The sequence below is a fragment of the Lissotriton vulgaris genome, unplaced genomic scaffold, assembly GCF_964263255.1.
Source record: "Lissotriton vulgaris unplaced genomic scaffold, aLisVul1.2 SCAFFOLD_2248, whole genome shotgun sequence".
Lineage (NCBI taxonomy): Eukaryota > Metazoa > Chordata > Amphibia > Caudata > Salamandridae > Lissotriton > Lissotriton vulgaris.
Genome location: NW_028251524.1, coordinates 352,323 through 366,101, shown reverse-complemented (window position 1 = coordinate 366,101; position 13,779 = coordinate 352,323). Strand labels below are relative to the sequence as shown.

General features: G+C 45.0%; 1 protein-coding gene across 1 annotated transcript in view; it reads left to right on the top strand.

Annotated features, from left to right (window-relative positions):
- The window catches only part of LOC147662857 (neurogenic locus notch homolog protein 1-like), an 85,266-nt gene that overhangs the window by 42,538 nt on the left and 28,949 nt on the right, over nt 1-13,779 (top strand). The window contains exons 6-14 of the mRNA XM_086950848.1: nt 214-369; nt 564-749; nt 1,059-1,172; nt 3,056-3,169; nt 6,305-6,538; nt 6,809-6,919; nt 8,597-8,789; nt 9,913-10,058; nt 11,047-11,160. Coding sequence (XP_086806974.1) covers nt 214-369; nt 564-749; nt 1,059-1,172; nt 3,056-3,169; nt 6,305-6,538; nt 6,809-6,919; nt 8,597-8,789; nt 9,913-10,058; nt 11,047-11,160 — 1,368 coding nt within the window. The remainder of the gene's footprint in view (nt 1-213; nt 370-563; nt 750-1,058; nt 1,173-3,055; nt 3,170-6,304; nt 6,539-6,808; nt 6,920-8,596; nt 8,790-9,912; nt 10,059-11,046; nt 11,161-13,779) is intronic.

Genomic DNA, 13,779 nt, shown 5'->3' with positions numbered 1-13,779 from the left:
GTTTGATGATGTCAGCAGAGGTTTTGAGACCTTTTGTGACATCATTCACCAGATGGTCTCTTTAAGGTACGGGCCTCAGTCAGCCTCTTGCTGTCTTACAGAAACAAAAACACGTCCAACACATTTTCGACCAAGCACCCTTAATTACACATAAGGGGGTGGGGGGTGTCCTAACAAGTGCTGCCACCTAACTTGATGTCTATGTTTTGACAGGGCTCCTCTGCCACCTCAATGACGCCTGCATCAGTAGCCCTTGCAATGAGGGTGCCAACTGTGATACCAACCCAGTGAATGGAAGGGCCATCTGCACCTGTCCTTCTGGTTACATGGGGCCAGCATGCAATCAAGACGTCGACGAGTGCTCTCTTGGTAAACAGATATTTAATGCATCTTCCAGTTTTTGGTAAATCTCCAATTCAAAGCTCAATGTACCGGGTCTTGTTGCATGCACCGCATGAAGATAGCCCGACCAACCACTTTTCCATAAAGCTTTAGTTGCAAAGAGCTTGCTATTGTGAATTAGTAAACTTGTTAGCCCTAAAGCAGGTCCTTCCTTTTTGCAGGTTCCAACCCCTGTGAGCATGCCGGCAGGTGCCTGAACACCCTAGGATCCTTCCAGTGCCTATGCTCCCCGGGATACACGGGTCCCCGCTGTGAGATGGATGTCAACGAGTGCCTGTCCAATCCATGCAAGAATGATGCCACGTGCCTGGACCAGATCGGGGAATTCCAATGCATCTGCATGCCAGGTCAGTATATAGGCACCGAGAAAGATGTGGACCACTAGGTTAGTGTCCTTACTTGGAGAATGTACATGGTCAAACAGACGACAAGCGCAGTAAGTACTCCTTGGAACAAACATCAGCAATTATTTTTACAAAAAATGTGGAAGCATTTTATTATCAGAAGGTATTATGGTGGATCAATTCAGATGTTGCAAATTGAATGAGCCAATAAATTCTAACCCATGTTTGTTTTTGCTGTCACAAAACCTGCAGCGCGTATTCTTTGTAAGTGACTTTCTGCCCATATTCAGCTTCTGTACTTTATCTTTCCAGGTTACGAAGGTGTTTTCTGCGAAACAAACACAGATGAGTGCGCGAGCAGCCCCTGCTTGCACAATGGCCGCTGCATTGACAAGATCAATGAGTTTCATTGCGAGTGCCCCATAGGTAAGTGACCTGATCAATGGCCCTTTTGTCAGCCTAGGCTTCATCAGTGTGAATCTCTTCTACATTCACATGCTGTTCACTATTTTGCCCAATGGTGATCAGTTTGTAAAAGTCCTTCTGCAAGTGTTCTCAGGATGCATGATTTCCTTCCAGTGTTCTGAATTGTTGATGTGTAGTTCTATGTGTGTGTGTCTGCTTGTTGTTCTTGTTAATTAGCATTTCTGTTAAGCACAATGTTATTAGCCTGACATCAAAGTGCATTTTAGTCCAGGGGGTGTTTACATTGCCAGTGCCACTGATATGTTTGTACGTACTCTGCACAAACATGCAGAATTTTAAATATTTTTCATTAGTCGTTCCTTCTTTGTCAATTTCTCTTACCTTGCGCCTCACCAGTCTTGATTTTTTTTTTGTTGATATCTGCTCTTCACTGTTTTATCCATAATCCGTCTGTAAGGATGAACTCATTACGAACACAGTGTTACAAATAACCGTGGTTGAAAGGTGCAACTCACCCGTAAAGAAAAATAGCCTGAAAAATGAAATATTCTGCATTATTTCTTCCATATCCTGCTTCTTCAGGTTCAGTGTTACATTCATTAAGGTCGATGGTTTTAAACTTGATAGAGTAGGCAAGCTGAATTCTGACAAACATCGCCTCTTCTTAAGAGTATCTAGAACAGGAACCCTGTTTGCCCAAGGCATGAGGGCGCGAGACCAGGCAGGAGCCTCTGGGTAAGAGGAAGGTGCACAGGGAATGGGGAGACTTTTCATCCTGGTGTCGAAGATTTATATGTTCTGCTCCGAATGGAGAGACAGCGCTTCAATGCCTGCCTGGCCTCCATTCACATTCCCCTAGAATCCTATCCATGGAAACACGGTGTGGGTTCCTGGACGTGTCAGAATCCATAGGGATGGAAATAAATCCTGTAGCTTTGTCCTGGGGTGGTAAAGGCTTTGATCACAGGGGCACGAGCTCCTCTCTCCCGCCTTCCTACGCCTACATAGAAAGGGCTCATGTCATGGGTGCACTCTTAAGGCGGGCGCCTGCACAATTTTTAAGACTTGCATCCTTTACGATTTGCATGCTCGCGAGGCAAGGCTGAGGTCATTCCTGCACTCAAAGGCGAAATCGAGGCAGGGGGACAAAGGCCTGTTCTCGCGAGGAATTTGGTTTGCAATGGTGAGAGGTAGAGGTATGCTGGAACTTTTTATGCCCGGGGACAGCAGGGGAAATCTTTTCACCACCTTATTGTTGGGAATTGAAAGGAGGGCTCCAGCGAGGAGCCGGTGAAAGCCAGGCATGGCTGTTAATCCTTCCTGGGGAGAGCTGCACGAGTTTGTATAGAACTTTACAGAAGGCAGGGGCTTTTTGGTGAATTAAGAGGGTCAGGTGAGAATTTCTTTACCCCTAGCCTGCAAACAAATTGCCCCGGATAACAGCCACGATCCTTCTGACAAGGGCACGTTCGCTTTGGCATCACTAATTGCTGCTTTCAAATTGTATTAAACCAGAATTGTGAATAAAAACTGGCGATACATTGCATTCATTTAGTGACACATGTATGTGATGGCGTGGCGGCAATGGGCTGTTCCTGGTTCTTGTTGTGGAAGCTCATGCTCTCGGTGCAGGGTTGTGTTGGGATTGTCGACAGGTTTCAGTCGTATTTCCACATCACATGGGTAGGAAGCTGGCAAACGACTGCTGTCGGAGTAAGGCCCATGGATCAGCCCACAAATGACCCGTGTCCCTGTCGTTCATTGTCCTGTCATGCATGTGAGAGGGCCAGAGTGATGTTCTATGTAATGAATACAGTCATACTTTAATGAAACGACAAAAGTCACCATGAACCTTGGTATTGACGCATTTTGCTCTCTTGCAGGTTTTAATGGCCCCCTCTGCCAGTACGACATTGATGAATGTGCCAGTACCCCTTGCAAGAATGGAGCCAAATGTCTGGACGGTGCAAATTCATACACGTGTGACTGTGCCGAAGGTATGTTATCAGCCTGGGAAGGAGGAAACTTGTTGTAAGATGATGCTTGGGAATTCCCTTAATCACCTACTGCATGCTTAATAAGTGTCTTAAAATTGCAAGCAATGAGAATGCTTGCGAATGCATCTGTCACAAATAAATAACTATTTGGAAGTCTTCTTTTTTAGTTCTCACAACCAACATTTAAACCTCTCAACTTCCAAAGACATATCAGAGTGAATAGAGAGTGCAGTAGGTTTATAAATCGATTCAACAGACATGACCATGGGTCGTTGGGTAAAGGGGGGCTTTTAATCAGTGTTGAGGAGGCTGCTTCTAGGGAAAAACATTCCACTGAGCATTTCCTTCAGATTAGCCAATGGGAGGGCAGCAACTGTCAAGGCTGCGAGTGAAACTAAAGGAGAGCCTGGACAAAAAGCGAAGATATGAGCCCTGGCTGCAAACAAAGTGTCTTTTGTGGAGAACTCCCGCCAGAACTCTACTGCTGAACGGCCTCCAATTATGGCCCCGCTGGTGGCGGGCAGCGATGAAAAGAGGCTGCGCGGGCTTGATGACCCATAGGGAACGTTATCCGGGGTGTTGTCTAAAAGCTTCACTCGGTGCAGTGGCCCAGGGTAAAACAGGGCCATTAATGCCCCAGATTGTCTTTGACGAGGAGTTCATGGACGAGAAAATGGAGCTGTCTTAAAGTCGACAGATTTATTCATGTTACCTTTAACATACAAAATAATGATGTCTATTATTCCAAATTCTGTAGAATTCCACAGATGGCATGTGGAGTCTACGCAGAATAAGCGGAAGGTAGTTTGTTTCTGCCTGATGCCCCGCTACCATGGCTTTCCCTCTGTCTGCGGATGTGACATGCGCAGTGGTATAAGTGGTCCTTTGTAGGGCGCAACCTTTAGTTGCTCACACTTCCAGTGTTCTGCTGCCCCAGTGGTCGCAGCAAGAATGCACCCTTTGGTGTTGCAGTTTCTCTGGTGAAAACTTGCAGCTAGGACAGGGGCTGGTCTCTTCGACAAAACTTCAAGATCTGCGCGTTCCAGCTTGCATGATTGCTTACTCACATAAAATAAACATGTTCAGGAAGTAGCCAGGCTTCACTTAAGTCTCTTACGGTAGAATGATCTTCATTCTGGTCTGTAGACAAGATGCACAGCCCATTGTGGTCTACACCTGGTGTTCTCTCGGTGGCCATCATTGAGTGGTTTGAGACCGGCACAAAGGCGAGGGCAGATGCAGTCAGGGGGCATATTTTTACTGGCAGTCACGCTTTCAAGCAAAACTGCATACCATAGTCATATCCTAAATGCAGGACTTTTGAAACGAACTTGTGAGTTAATGGCAGGCATCTCCCAATGCATGCAGTGAACTTAGGTGCAGTAGCTACCTTGGTCATGGCTGATGCCTTCAGACAGTGCCGGCATGTTCAAAGCATGCAGTGAACTTAGGTGCAGTAGCTGCCTTGGTCATGGCTGAGGCCTTCAGACAGTGCCGGCATGTTCAAAGCATGCAGTGAACTTAGGTGCAGTAGCTGCCTTTGTCATGGCTGATGCCTACAGACAGTGCCAGCATGTTCAAAGCATGCAGTGAACTTAGGTGCAGTAGCTGCCTTGGTCATGGCTGATGCCTTCAGACAGTGCCGGCATGTTCAAAGCATGCAGTGAACTTAGGTGCAGTAGCTGCCTTGGTCATGGCTGAGGCCTTCAGACAGTGCCGGCATGTTCAAAGCATGCAGTGAACCTAGGTGCAGTAGCTGCCTTGGTCATGGCTGAGGCCTTCAGACAGTGCCGGCATGTTCAAAGCATGCAGTGAACTTAGGTGCAGTAGCTGCCTTGGTCATGGCTGAGGCCTTCAGACAGTGCCGGCATGTTCAAAGCATGCAGTGAACTTAGGTGCAGTAGCTGCCTTGGTCATGGCTGATGCCTACAGACAGTGCCGGCATGTTCAAAGCATGCAGTGAACTTAGGTGCAGTAGCTGCCTTGGTCATGGCTGAGGCCTTCAGACAGTGCCGGCATGTTCAAAGCATGCAGTGAACTTAGGTGCAGTAGCTGCCTTGGTCATGGCTGATACCTACAGACAGTGCCGGCATGTTCAAAGCATGCAGTGAACTTAGGTGCAGTAACTGCCTTGGTCATGGCTGATACCTTCAGACAGTGCCGGCATGTTCAAAGCATGCAGTGAACTTAGGTGTAATAGCTGCCTTGGTCATGGCTGATACCTACAGACAGTGCCGGCATGTTCAAAGCATGCAGTGAACTTAGGTGCAGTAACTGCCTTGGTCATGGCTGATACCTACCGGCAGTGCCGGCATGTTCAAAGCATGCAGTGAACTTAGGTGCAGTAACTGCCTTGGTCATGGCTGATACCTTCAGACAGTGCCGGCATGTTCAAAGCATGCAGTGAACTTAGGTGTAATAGCTGCCTCAGTCACGGGCGATGCCTACAGACAGTACCGGCTTGTTAATCTACTGCTCCTTCCCCGCTAGAACATTAGATGCCCATAAATAGGTTCATATAAATATAGTTAAAAGTTAATCTACAAGCCCCAAATGCAAAGTGCTCTTGCCTACAAGGTGTGAATTGACACAAGGTGTCCCTCAAGAAAAGAGCCCACCTGGCTGCTCTGAAACATCCTTTCAGACATTCTCAGCCTTATTCAGGTGAGGTGTTAGGAGAGTGATGAGGCTTCAGAGGTTGGACTGATCTACTGCACATGCTCACCAACCACCATCAGTGATCGAGTGGATCCCACACACCCCTACTCTGGGGTTATAATTTCCAATCCTAATGAGGAGACGGATGTAAAAAAGGCTCTAAAGATGGGGAACCCTCCTTAGGGCTTTGTCGGTGTACAGTGGACGTCAGTATGCTCCATACAGACGCCGCATTTGGTCAATTTCCAAACAGATTATATTTAACACGTTATTTCCGGACCCAGCCATTAGATGGAGAATCTTGTGCATCATGTGAATCTAGAATATTTGAAAGCGCTAAAACTATTATCGCAGGGAATTAGCCTTACCCAAAATTCCCACAGACTGACCTCATGGGACATTTTGCCGCAGCCGGTTATCAGGAGCGTGTGCGAATACTCAAGTAAACCCATGCTGTGTGTATGTTTGCATTGTCAGGATATTCAGGCTTCCACTGTGAGACAGACATCAATGAATGTGACCCTGATCCCTGCCACTACGGGACCTGCTCCGACGGCATCGCAGATTTCACCTGCCACTGCGAGCCCGGATACACTGGCCACCGATGTGAAATCGACGTCAACGAGTGCCAGAGCATGCCCTGCCAGAACGGAGGAGAGTGCAAGGACCACAAAAACAGCTATGCCTGCAAGTGCCACAAAGGAACCACAGGTACCTGCCTTCTTCATCTCAATGTTCTCATGTTTTGAGCTTAGTTTTAGGGTCATCTTATGATGGCGTTTCATATACCGACACCAAACAGCATTATTTTTGCAGAGCAATGTGTCCATCCTGACAATGGTCATTAACATTGAAGAAATATCATGATGGTCTTTCTTTTGTTCTATGTGGTGGTAATTGTCATGCTATTGATTGTTATCATTTGTGTCTGCGGAGTGCGCACTGGTCTCTGACAGCTGCTGTTAACATTCCTTTCAAAAGGGGTCAATTGTGAAATCAACATGGATGACTGTGCCAGCAGCCCTTGCGACTACGGCAAATGCATTGACAGGATAAACGGCTACGAGTGCACGTGCGAGCCTGGATACACAGGTAAGACTGCCATGGAGAGGGCTCATTCTGATGCTTGCGGCAACTTACATTTGAGCGTTCACCATTGGTTATGGTAGATCACATGTCCAGGACATTGCCCATTGCACATCAGGGCAGCTCAGGCGGATAAGCATATTGAAATGGAAATTGATAAATCCAACTTAGTCAGCACTTTCAGCCCTTTCTATGCCATACAGGAATGAAGGGCCATCAACTAGCCACCCCTTCATGTCTACACACGGCTGCAATACTTGATTCAAGGTTTTGAACCAAAATAAACTCACCAAAGAAAACCTGGTCTGCAGTAAATAGGCTTACATTTCAGGTCCAGTGCATTACAATAACTGCTTGAAACATAAAACAGTGCCTCGGGTCAGGGGCTTGAAAGAGATGTACAGCATTGTTCCCCATGAAAAGAGATGTTTTTTGCACTGGTTCATACATATTGGTTTTCGGCACTCCTATATACATGAGTGTTCGCGAACCCTAATCCATAGCTCGTTTAAGTAAAGGCCAACAAAAGTCGAGGAGAGGGCAGGTGGAAAGCTAACATATTTAATGCATGTGTATGATGGTGGCTTTACTTGCTATGAAAAATTGATATAAATGAATAAAGAGGGGCAGAGTTATCAGAGTGGTTTCGGTCTTGAGGCTGCCAAAATAATCCGAGCTATTCTACGCTATTGGTGTTATTTCAACTCTGCGCCTTTGACTCATATCGCTAACATTGAATAAAGGAGTGATTCTCAGGATAGAGCTTCTTTTCGTGAATTAAATCTAGACTATAATTAGAAATGGGATCGCAGGTAGCGACTTTGAGCCGGCGACGGTGCACTGAGCACAAGGTTGTTATCACCAGACCCAAAAGACGACAAAAGGAAAGAGGAGCTCGCAAACGAGGCTTCCAGTCTGTTGAAGGCTGGTGGATATCGCATTGCTCGCCTTGTCAGACTGGTTCTGTTTGATCACCGCAACTCTCAAAAGGCCCCCTTTGAAAAATGAAGACCCTCTCCTCCGGCGCTTTTGCTCACCTGCGATACGGGTTCCTTAATCGTGGAGCTGCTCACCCAAAGGATGCGTATAAAGCAGGCACAAAGGGGCTTTTCTTTCCTTCATAGCCAAGGACTGCTTCCTTTAGTATTTATTTGTATGATGCTACAGGTGTTGTTTTCCAAGAGAAAGACTCCAGTAGCATATTATCCGATAGATGAGGCTCACAGTAAAGGAGAACTGCCTGCAGCATTTATTTGATAATGCGTAGAATTTCTTTATGAGCATGATTTTTAATAGGCAATACGTTGTTGAGCGATGGCCCAAGACCTTAAGCCAGTTGTGCAAGCATCTCTTGTCTGCTTACATGAGGAAGAGGATACATGTTTCCACCACTCAAATTACTTTCATATTTTCACTATACTAATTCACCACTAATCGTTTATGGGTTCCGGAGTAGCGAACTACTCATCGAAAAATCGGGACGACGTATCGTCAGGGGTAGTAAGCGTCATATAAATGCAATTACAATACAATGTGGTCGAGTGTGAATAGAAAGCCAAGTGTGGCTCTCAGCAGATAAACGTTGGGCATCAGTTTGAACATTTACCCCTAGCTGATAACAGCGAAGCCTCTTAAAATGTTTTAAGATCCAAGATTATCTTAAACCTTTTTTCCTATGTTTAGGGATCATGTGTAACATCAACATTGACGAGTGCAACTCGAACCCCTGTCACAACGGTGGCACGTGCAAGGACGGCATCAATGGCTTCACCTGTGTTTGCCCGCAGGGCTACCAGGATCCCACCTGCCTTTCAGAAGTCAACGAGTGCAACAGCAACCCCTGCATTCACGGAAGATGTCATGATGGTATCAACGGGTACGTTTAGTACTTTGAGCTCTATGAATGAATACATAGACTGTGCAAGAGTAGAAAGAAGTACGGTTGTCCAGGGAGGTGGGACTTAACCATTTGGGAGCGCGAATAAGCTCGCATTTACATTTAAAAAGTCCTGTTGAGTCTGTCCCAACTTGATTTTGAGTCTCAAACTTCCACTACAGAAGGAAGATACATGTTATTTTAGATTCACTATAATTTTTAAAGAAAACTGTTCAATACACATTTTCTGCATGCTCATTGTTTCCACCTCTCATTTCACTGTTAATACCCCAAAGAATTTTCAGTGTGAAGTGCAGGATTGGTTCTTCTTGTCCTGGCATCATCTGGAATGGTGGCACAATGGTCATTTTATATCTGCTCCAAGATAGCCGCGTCCTGAGCTACACCAGTGGCACGAAAGAGAAGTGGCTTGCTGATGATGTTAGTGGTATTTCCTCACATCCTGTTTCCTTTTGCTGCCCTTCAGGGCATGCGGATGGAGCAGGTTGCTATAATCACTTTCTTTAGGTGTAGCAGAAGGTGCCAGGTGCACTAGACTCTGTGCATGCACTCAGGTTAAACCTAAGCATAATCTTTTGTTTCTGTTCCTTAAATTCAAAAGAGAACCCTATTGGTTATTTAATGCGGCCACTGTGAGCGATACAGTCTTTTTGTCCAGGAAGCAACTAATAAAGATTCACATCGTTGCACTATGCTAGTACTCTTGCTCACGTTGGCAGTGAGAGAAGACAAACACTGCGAAAGTCCTTCATTCAGTGGACCTTTGTCCTCAAAGTGGATACTTGTACCAGGAAGTGATGGCTGCATTATCTTTTCCAGCCAAGCTCCTGTTTACAACTGCTCCTGTATCAGCTCCTCCTCTCTTCAGCAGTCCTCTGATCTTACCCTTACCATGCCCCTGGGCCCCCTGCTGGAAGGGGCATCCTTGTGCACTAATATTGCAACAAAGTAATAACTGCATTGCCTTGAGCACTTGGGAACAGAGCACATGGCAAAGAAAAGCACCTGGGCACTAGGAAGTTTTGATGCTTTAGCCAATCAACTGCAGTTAGCATAAGATGCTATTGGGTATTTTTTTCATATTTGCCTTTTCGGACTACAGATACCGCTGTGACTGTGACCTGGGCTGGAGCGGTACAAACTGTGACATAAACAACAACGAATGTGACTCCAATCCCTGCATGAATGGAGGAACCTGCAAAGACATGACCAGCGGATACCTCTGCGCCTGCCGGGACGGCTTCAGTGGTAAGAGCAGCTTGTTATTGGGGATGAGTGGAAGCTGTATGGGGCTCTGTTCGGAGCCAGAAACGATAGAGCTTTGATTTGTCTGTCCACAGCATCATGTACCCAAGCCCCCATTCTGTTTTGAGCATACAAATGGCGGCTGAAGCTGAGTGGTTGAGTATAGCTGTGGGGTTAATTCCATTGACGGACCGGTAGTGGGTAGTAACCGAATAGGCATCACGTGATATTTAGAACTGTATACTTTCTGTAGCCTTAGGAATGTTTTCCCCATATTCACCAAGAGCTCAGAAAACCTTACTCTAGTTTAGGAAAGAGCTGAAGAGCTCCTCTCCTCACCCCCCATAAAGAACACTATACCACAACACAGTAGCATTCCCCCTCTGCTCTCAGAGCCCAGCTTTCCTTACAGTTACTCGTTGACTGTGTCATTTCCTTTGACCCAATACTGCGCTCTGCTAACTTTCAGCTTGTTTTGCACAAAACAAATACCCCAAATTTGTACACACTGTATTTTTGGGAGCAATACAGTTGCATTCTCTCAACATCCAAAAGAAAGATTTTTGAACAGTTTTAAGCCCACCAAGGGGTTCAGAGAGTTTTAGGCCCATCAAAAGACCAAAAGCCATAACGTTTCGTGTTGTTTCAATGGCATAAAGACTGCAACAACACTGCATTTTGAGGCTTTAAAATAAATATATGTATGGCATTGGGCATCAAAAGATAGAGCAGTTTTTGTTACCATATTTTCTGCCAAACATATAAAGGACTCAATGATTAGGTACAGAGGGTTTGAGCAAGCAGGGGACAGACTACTAGAACATTTGTGAAGAATTGGGCTTACTCCAAGCATGAACGTAAAGTTATCATGTGGTACCATTTTTACATGTGTTTCTTGAAATGTCTGCAGCTACCCTAACACCACTGATAAACAGATAATCCTCCCAATTGCTTTTTTACTAGTGGTTTACTTTGTGCCTTTTCATTACAGGACCCAATTGTCAAACTAACATTAATGAGTGTGCTTCTAACCCGTGCCTGAATCAGGGAACCTGCATTGATGACGTGGCAGGGTACAACTGTAACTGCCTGCTGCCGTATACTGGTAAGGATGGAGCGTCAACTGAGGGCAGTGTTGGTCCTAATATTCTGAGGACATGAGGTTACTTACCAGGCCTAAGTGATTTTCACAAATACACCCAGGAACACACACTTGCAGCTGGTCTCTGAATGCAGATATAGGGTTTGCAGCATAAGGGATGGTCTGACCCTGCTATTCCCATATAGAATGGTTAAATAGGTCCTTCCATTAATTTGAAACCAGGAGGCATGCTTACACCTCTTTGGATTTCATTCGCTCTAATGAGCCACATGGGGAGGAACTGGTGTAGCAGACCGTGTGTTGGGTCTTCCACAAAATTGTGATGGGTTTAATATCTCCTCCCAACTTTAGAGAAGAAATGCTAGTTTGTACACCAAAGCTCCTGACTTACAAAAGCGGTGATGTACTCGTACCTGCAATGTAGACGGGGCATTTTTCTCACCAGCCTGCATTGAGCTTTTTTCAGGAAAGTCATGTACCAAGGCCGGTGAACATGCATGGGAAGTGAGTTAGTTACTTTTTTTGTAATATTGAAGTCATTTTGTAGCTCATAACTACTATTGCCAGATTACTCCATGTCCTTTAGGGACACTATGCGCAGGACTGACCTTTTGTTTTTACAACCAGCTCCATGCCAGATGTTGCAGATTGTGTTCACATCAATTGGTCTCAGCTGCCACTTTACCATCATTTATGAAAGGAAAGCCCAGGACTGGCTTTGCTGGTGACTTCAAGTCATGTTTTTTTTATTTTATTTGATTGTTTTTGCTTTCCTATAGTACTCGATGCAGCTTGGTCACTGGTTCAATTATATTGTTTCTCTTCATATAATTCTCATCTCTGCTGTTCTCATCTCTGGCTGTTCACTAGGCGGTAGGACTTGGAACTGCCAACTCCTCTCCGTTTCCCATTTTCTCTGTGAGATATGATCTTGGTTACTCCTCTTGGGGACAGTCATGTAATTTTAGCGCCGGGACACCTCCATCGGAGGTAGCTGCGCGCTCTATAAGCTCCATAAATAAATAAATAAATAAATAAAACCACACAATATCTTCTTTATTTAGTTAGGAACCCTTTTGCAGAATCTCGCGCGGGGTCAGGTGTGTGTGACTGAGGCCATGAATCCTATCAAACAAAAAAGAGATTTTGAGTCAAGCATCTTATTCTGAGCTGACAAGTGGCCTCATACCATGTCTAAAATCTTTAGGGGGCGCATGCATCATTCATACATTTTGCATTTCCTAATTTGCGAAAAATACCGAATCGCGAATTAGGAATTGCAAAATGGTATGCATCATTTTTTTGGCTTTTCATTTGGGATTCGGTAAAAATCGCAATTTTTACCGGATTCCAAATAAGTAGCGAATTCCTAAGTGCATTTTTGCAATTCCCATTGATTCCTATGGGCCAAAAGGCCCATAGGAGTCAATGGGAAGGCATTTCCAAATTCGCAATTTGTTGATGCATTCCAAGGGTGCAGGGGGGGGGACCCCCCCCTGCACCCCTGTAATGTATTTTTAAGTGCATGTTTCACACACACATGTCCTAAGGACATGTGTGTCTGTAACATTACACTTTAAACAATGCATTTTTGTGCATATTTAAACATTTTCGCAAATTACCACGAGATTCAACCTCTTGGTAATTTGCACTCCCTATTTTGATATTCGCAAATTTCAAAACAATGATGCATTGCTTTTAAGGAATCGCAAAATTGCGATTCCTTAAAAGCAATCGCATTTTTGGAATTCGCTAAAATAGCGAATTTCACAAAAATGCATGATGCATCCCAAAAACTTATTTGGGAAGTGCAAACGGCCGACTTTACCGATTCGCACCGTTTGCACTTCCTAAATAGGTTGATGCATGTGCCCCTAGGTCTCCAAACCTTTTTTCTCCATCAACACTTTTCATTCTGCGACTTAGAGTTTACGTTTCCCATAAGCAGTATGGACCTACAAATTGCATCATGGAACGTGCAGTCGGTAAAGCCTTGACTGGCTAAAAATGAAACACATGACATGGAGCGACTAGGCATCTATGTGAGACAGATCAAATTGGTGTCCTTAGCATTTCATGCAAAATATGCAGGATTGCAAACATTAAAAAAGCAGAACCCCCGCGACCGATTAGGAAGTATCAGAACGCGTTGTGCATATTTCAGCAATGGAATAACATTTTCCATAGCGCAGAGACTCTTTTTTCCCTGCAAATGATGCAAACTGTTATTCAAGAAAACACACAGCGATAGGGTGTTAAAAAGTTTTATGTTAGGGAGGAGAAGCAAACTGGCCCATTCTCTGACACTACATTTTGGAAAAATACACATCAGATCATTGGAATAACAGCCTGGAGATTGTGGCGGGCTGGGAATAGCGGCTGACCCGGTTGTGAGGCTCACTTCCTGCCTCCTCTCGCAGAATGGCAACATATGCACAATTGCAGGAAGCTGTGTCGAGTTTCCTGTCTCTGCTGGTTACCATAGAAACCAGTGGAGTAAAAAAAAAAAGTCACTGGAAAAATCACAGAAGGCCTCCTTAGAAGATAACAGCTGAGAAGTAGCATACATTTCCTCATTTCTTTTATCCCTTTCACTGTATTTGTAAACACAAGCGCTATACA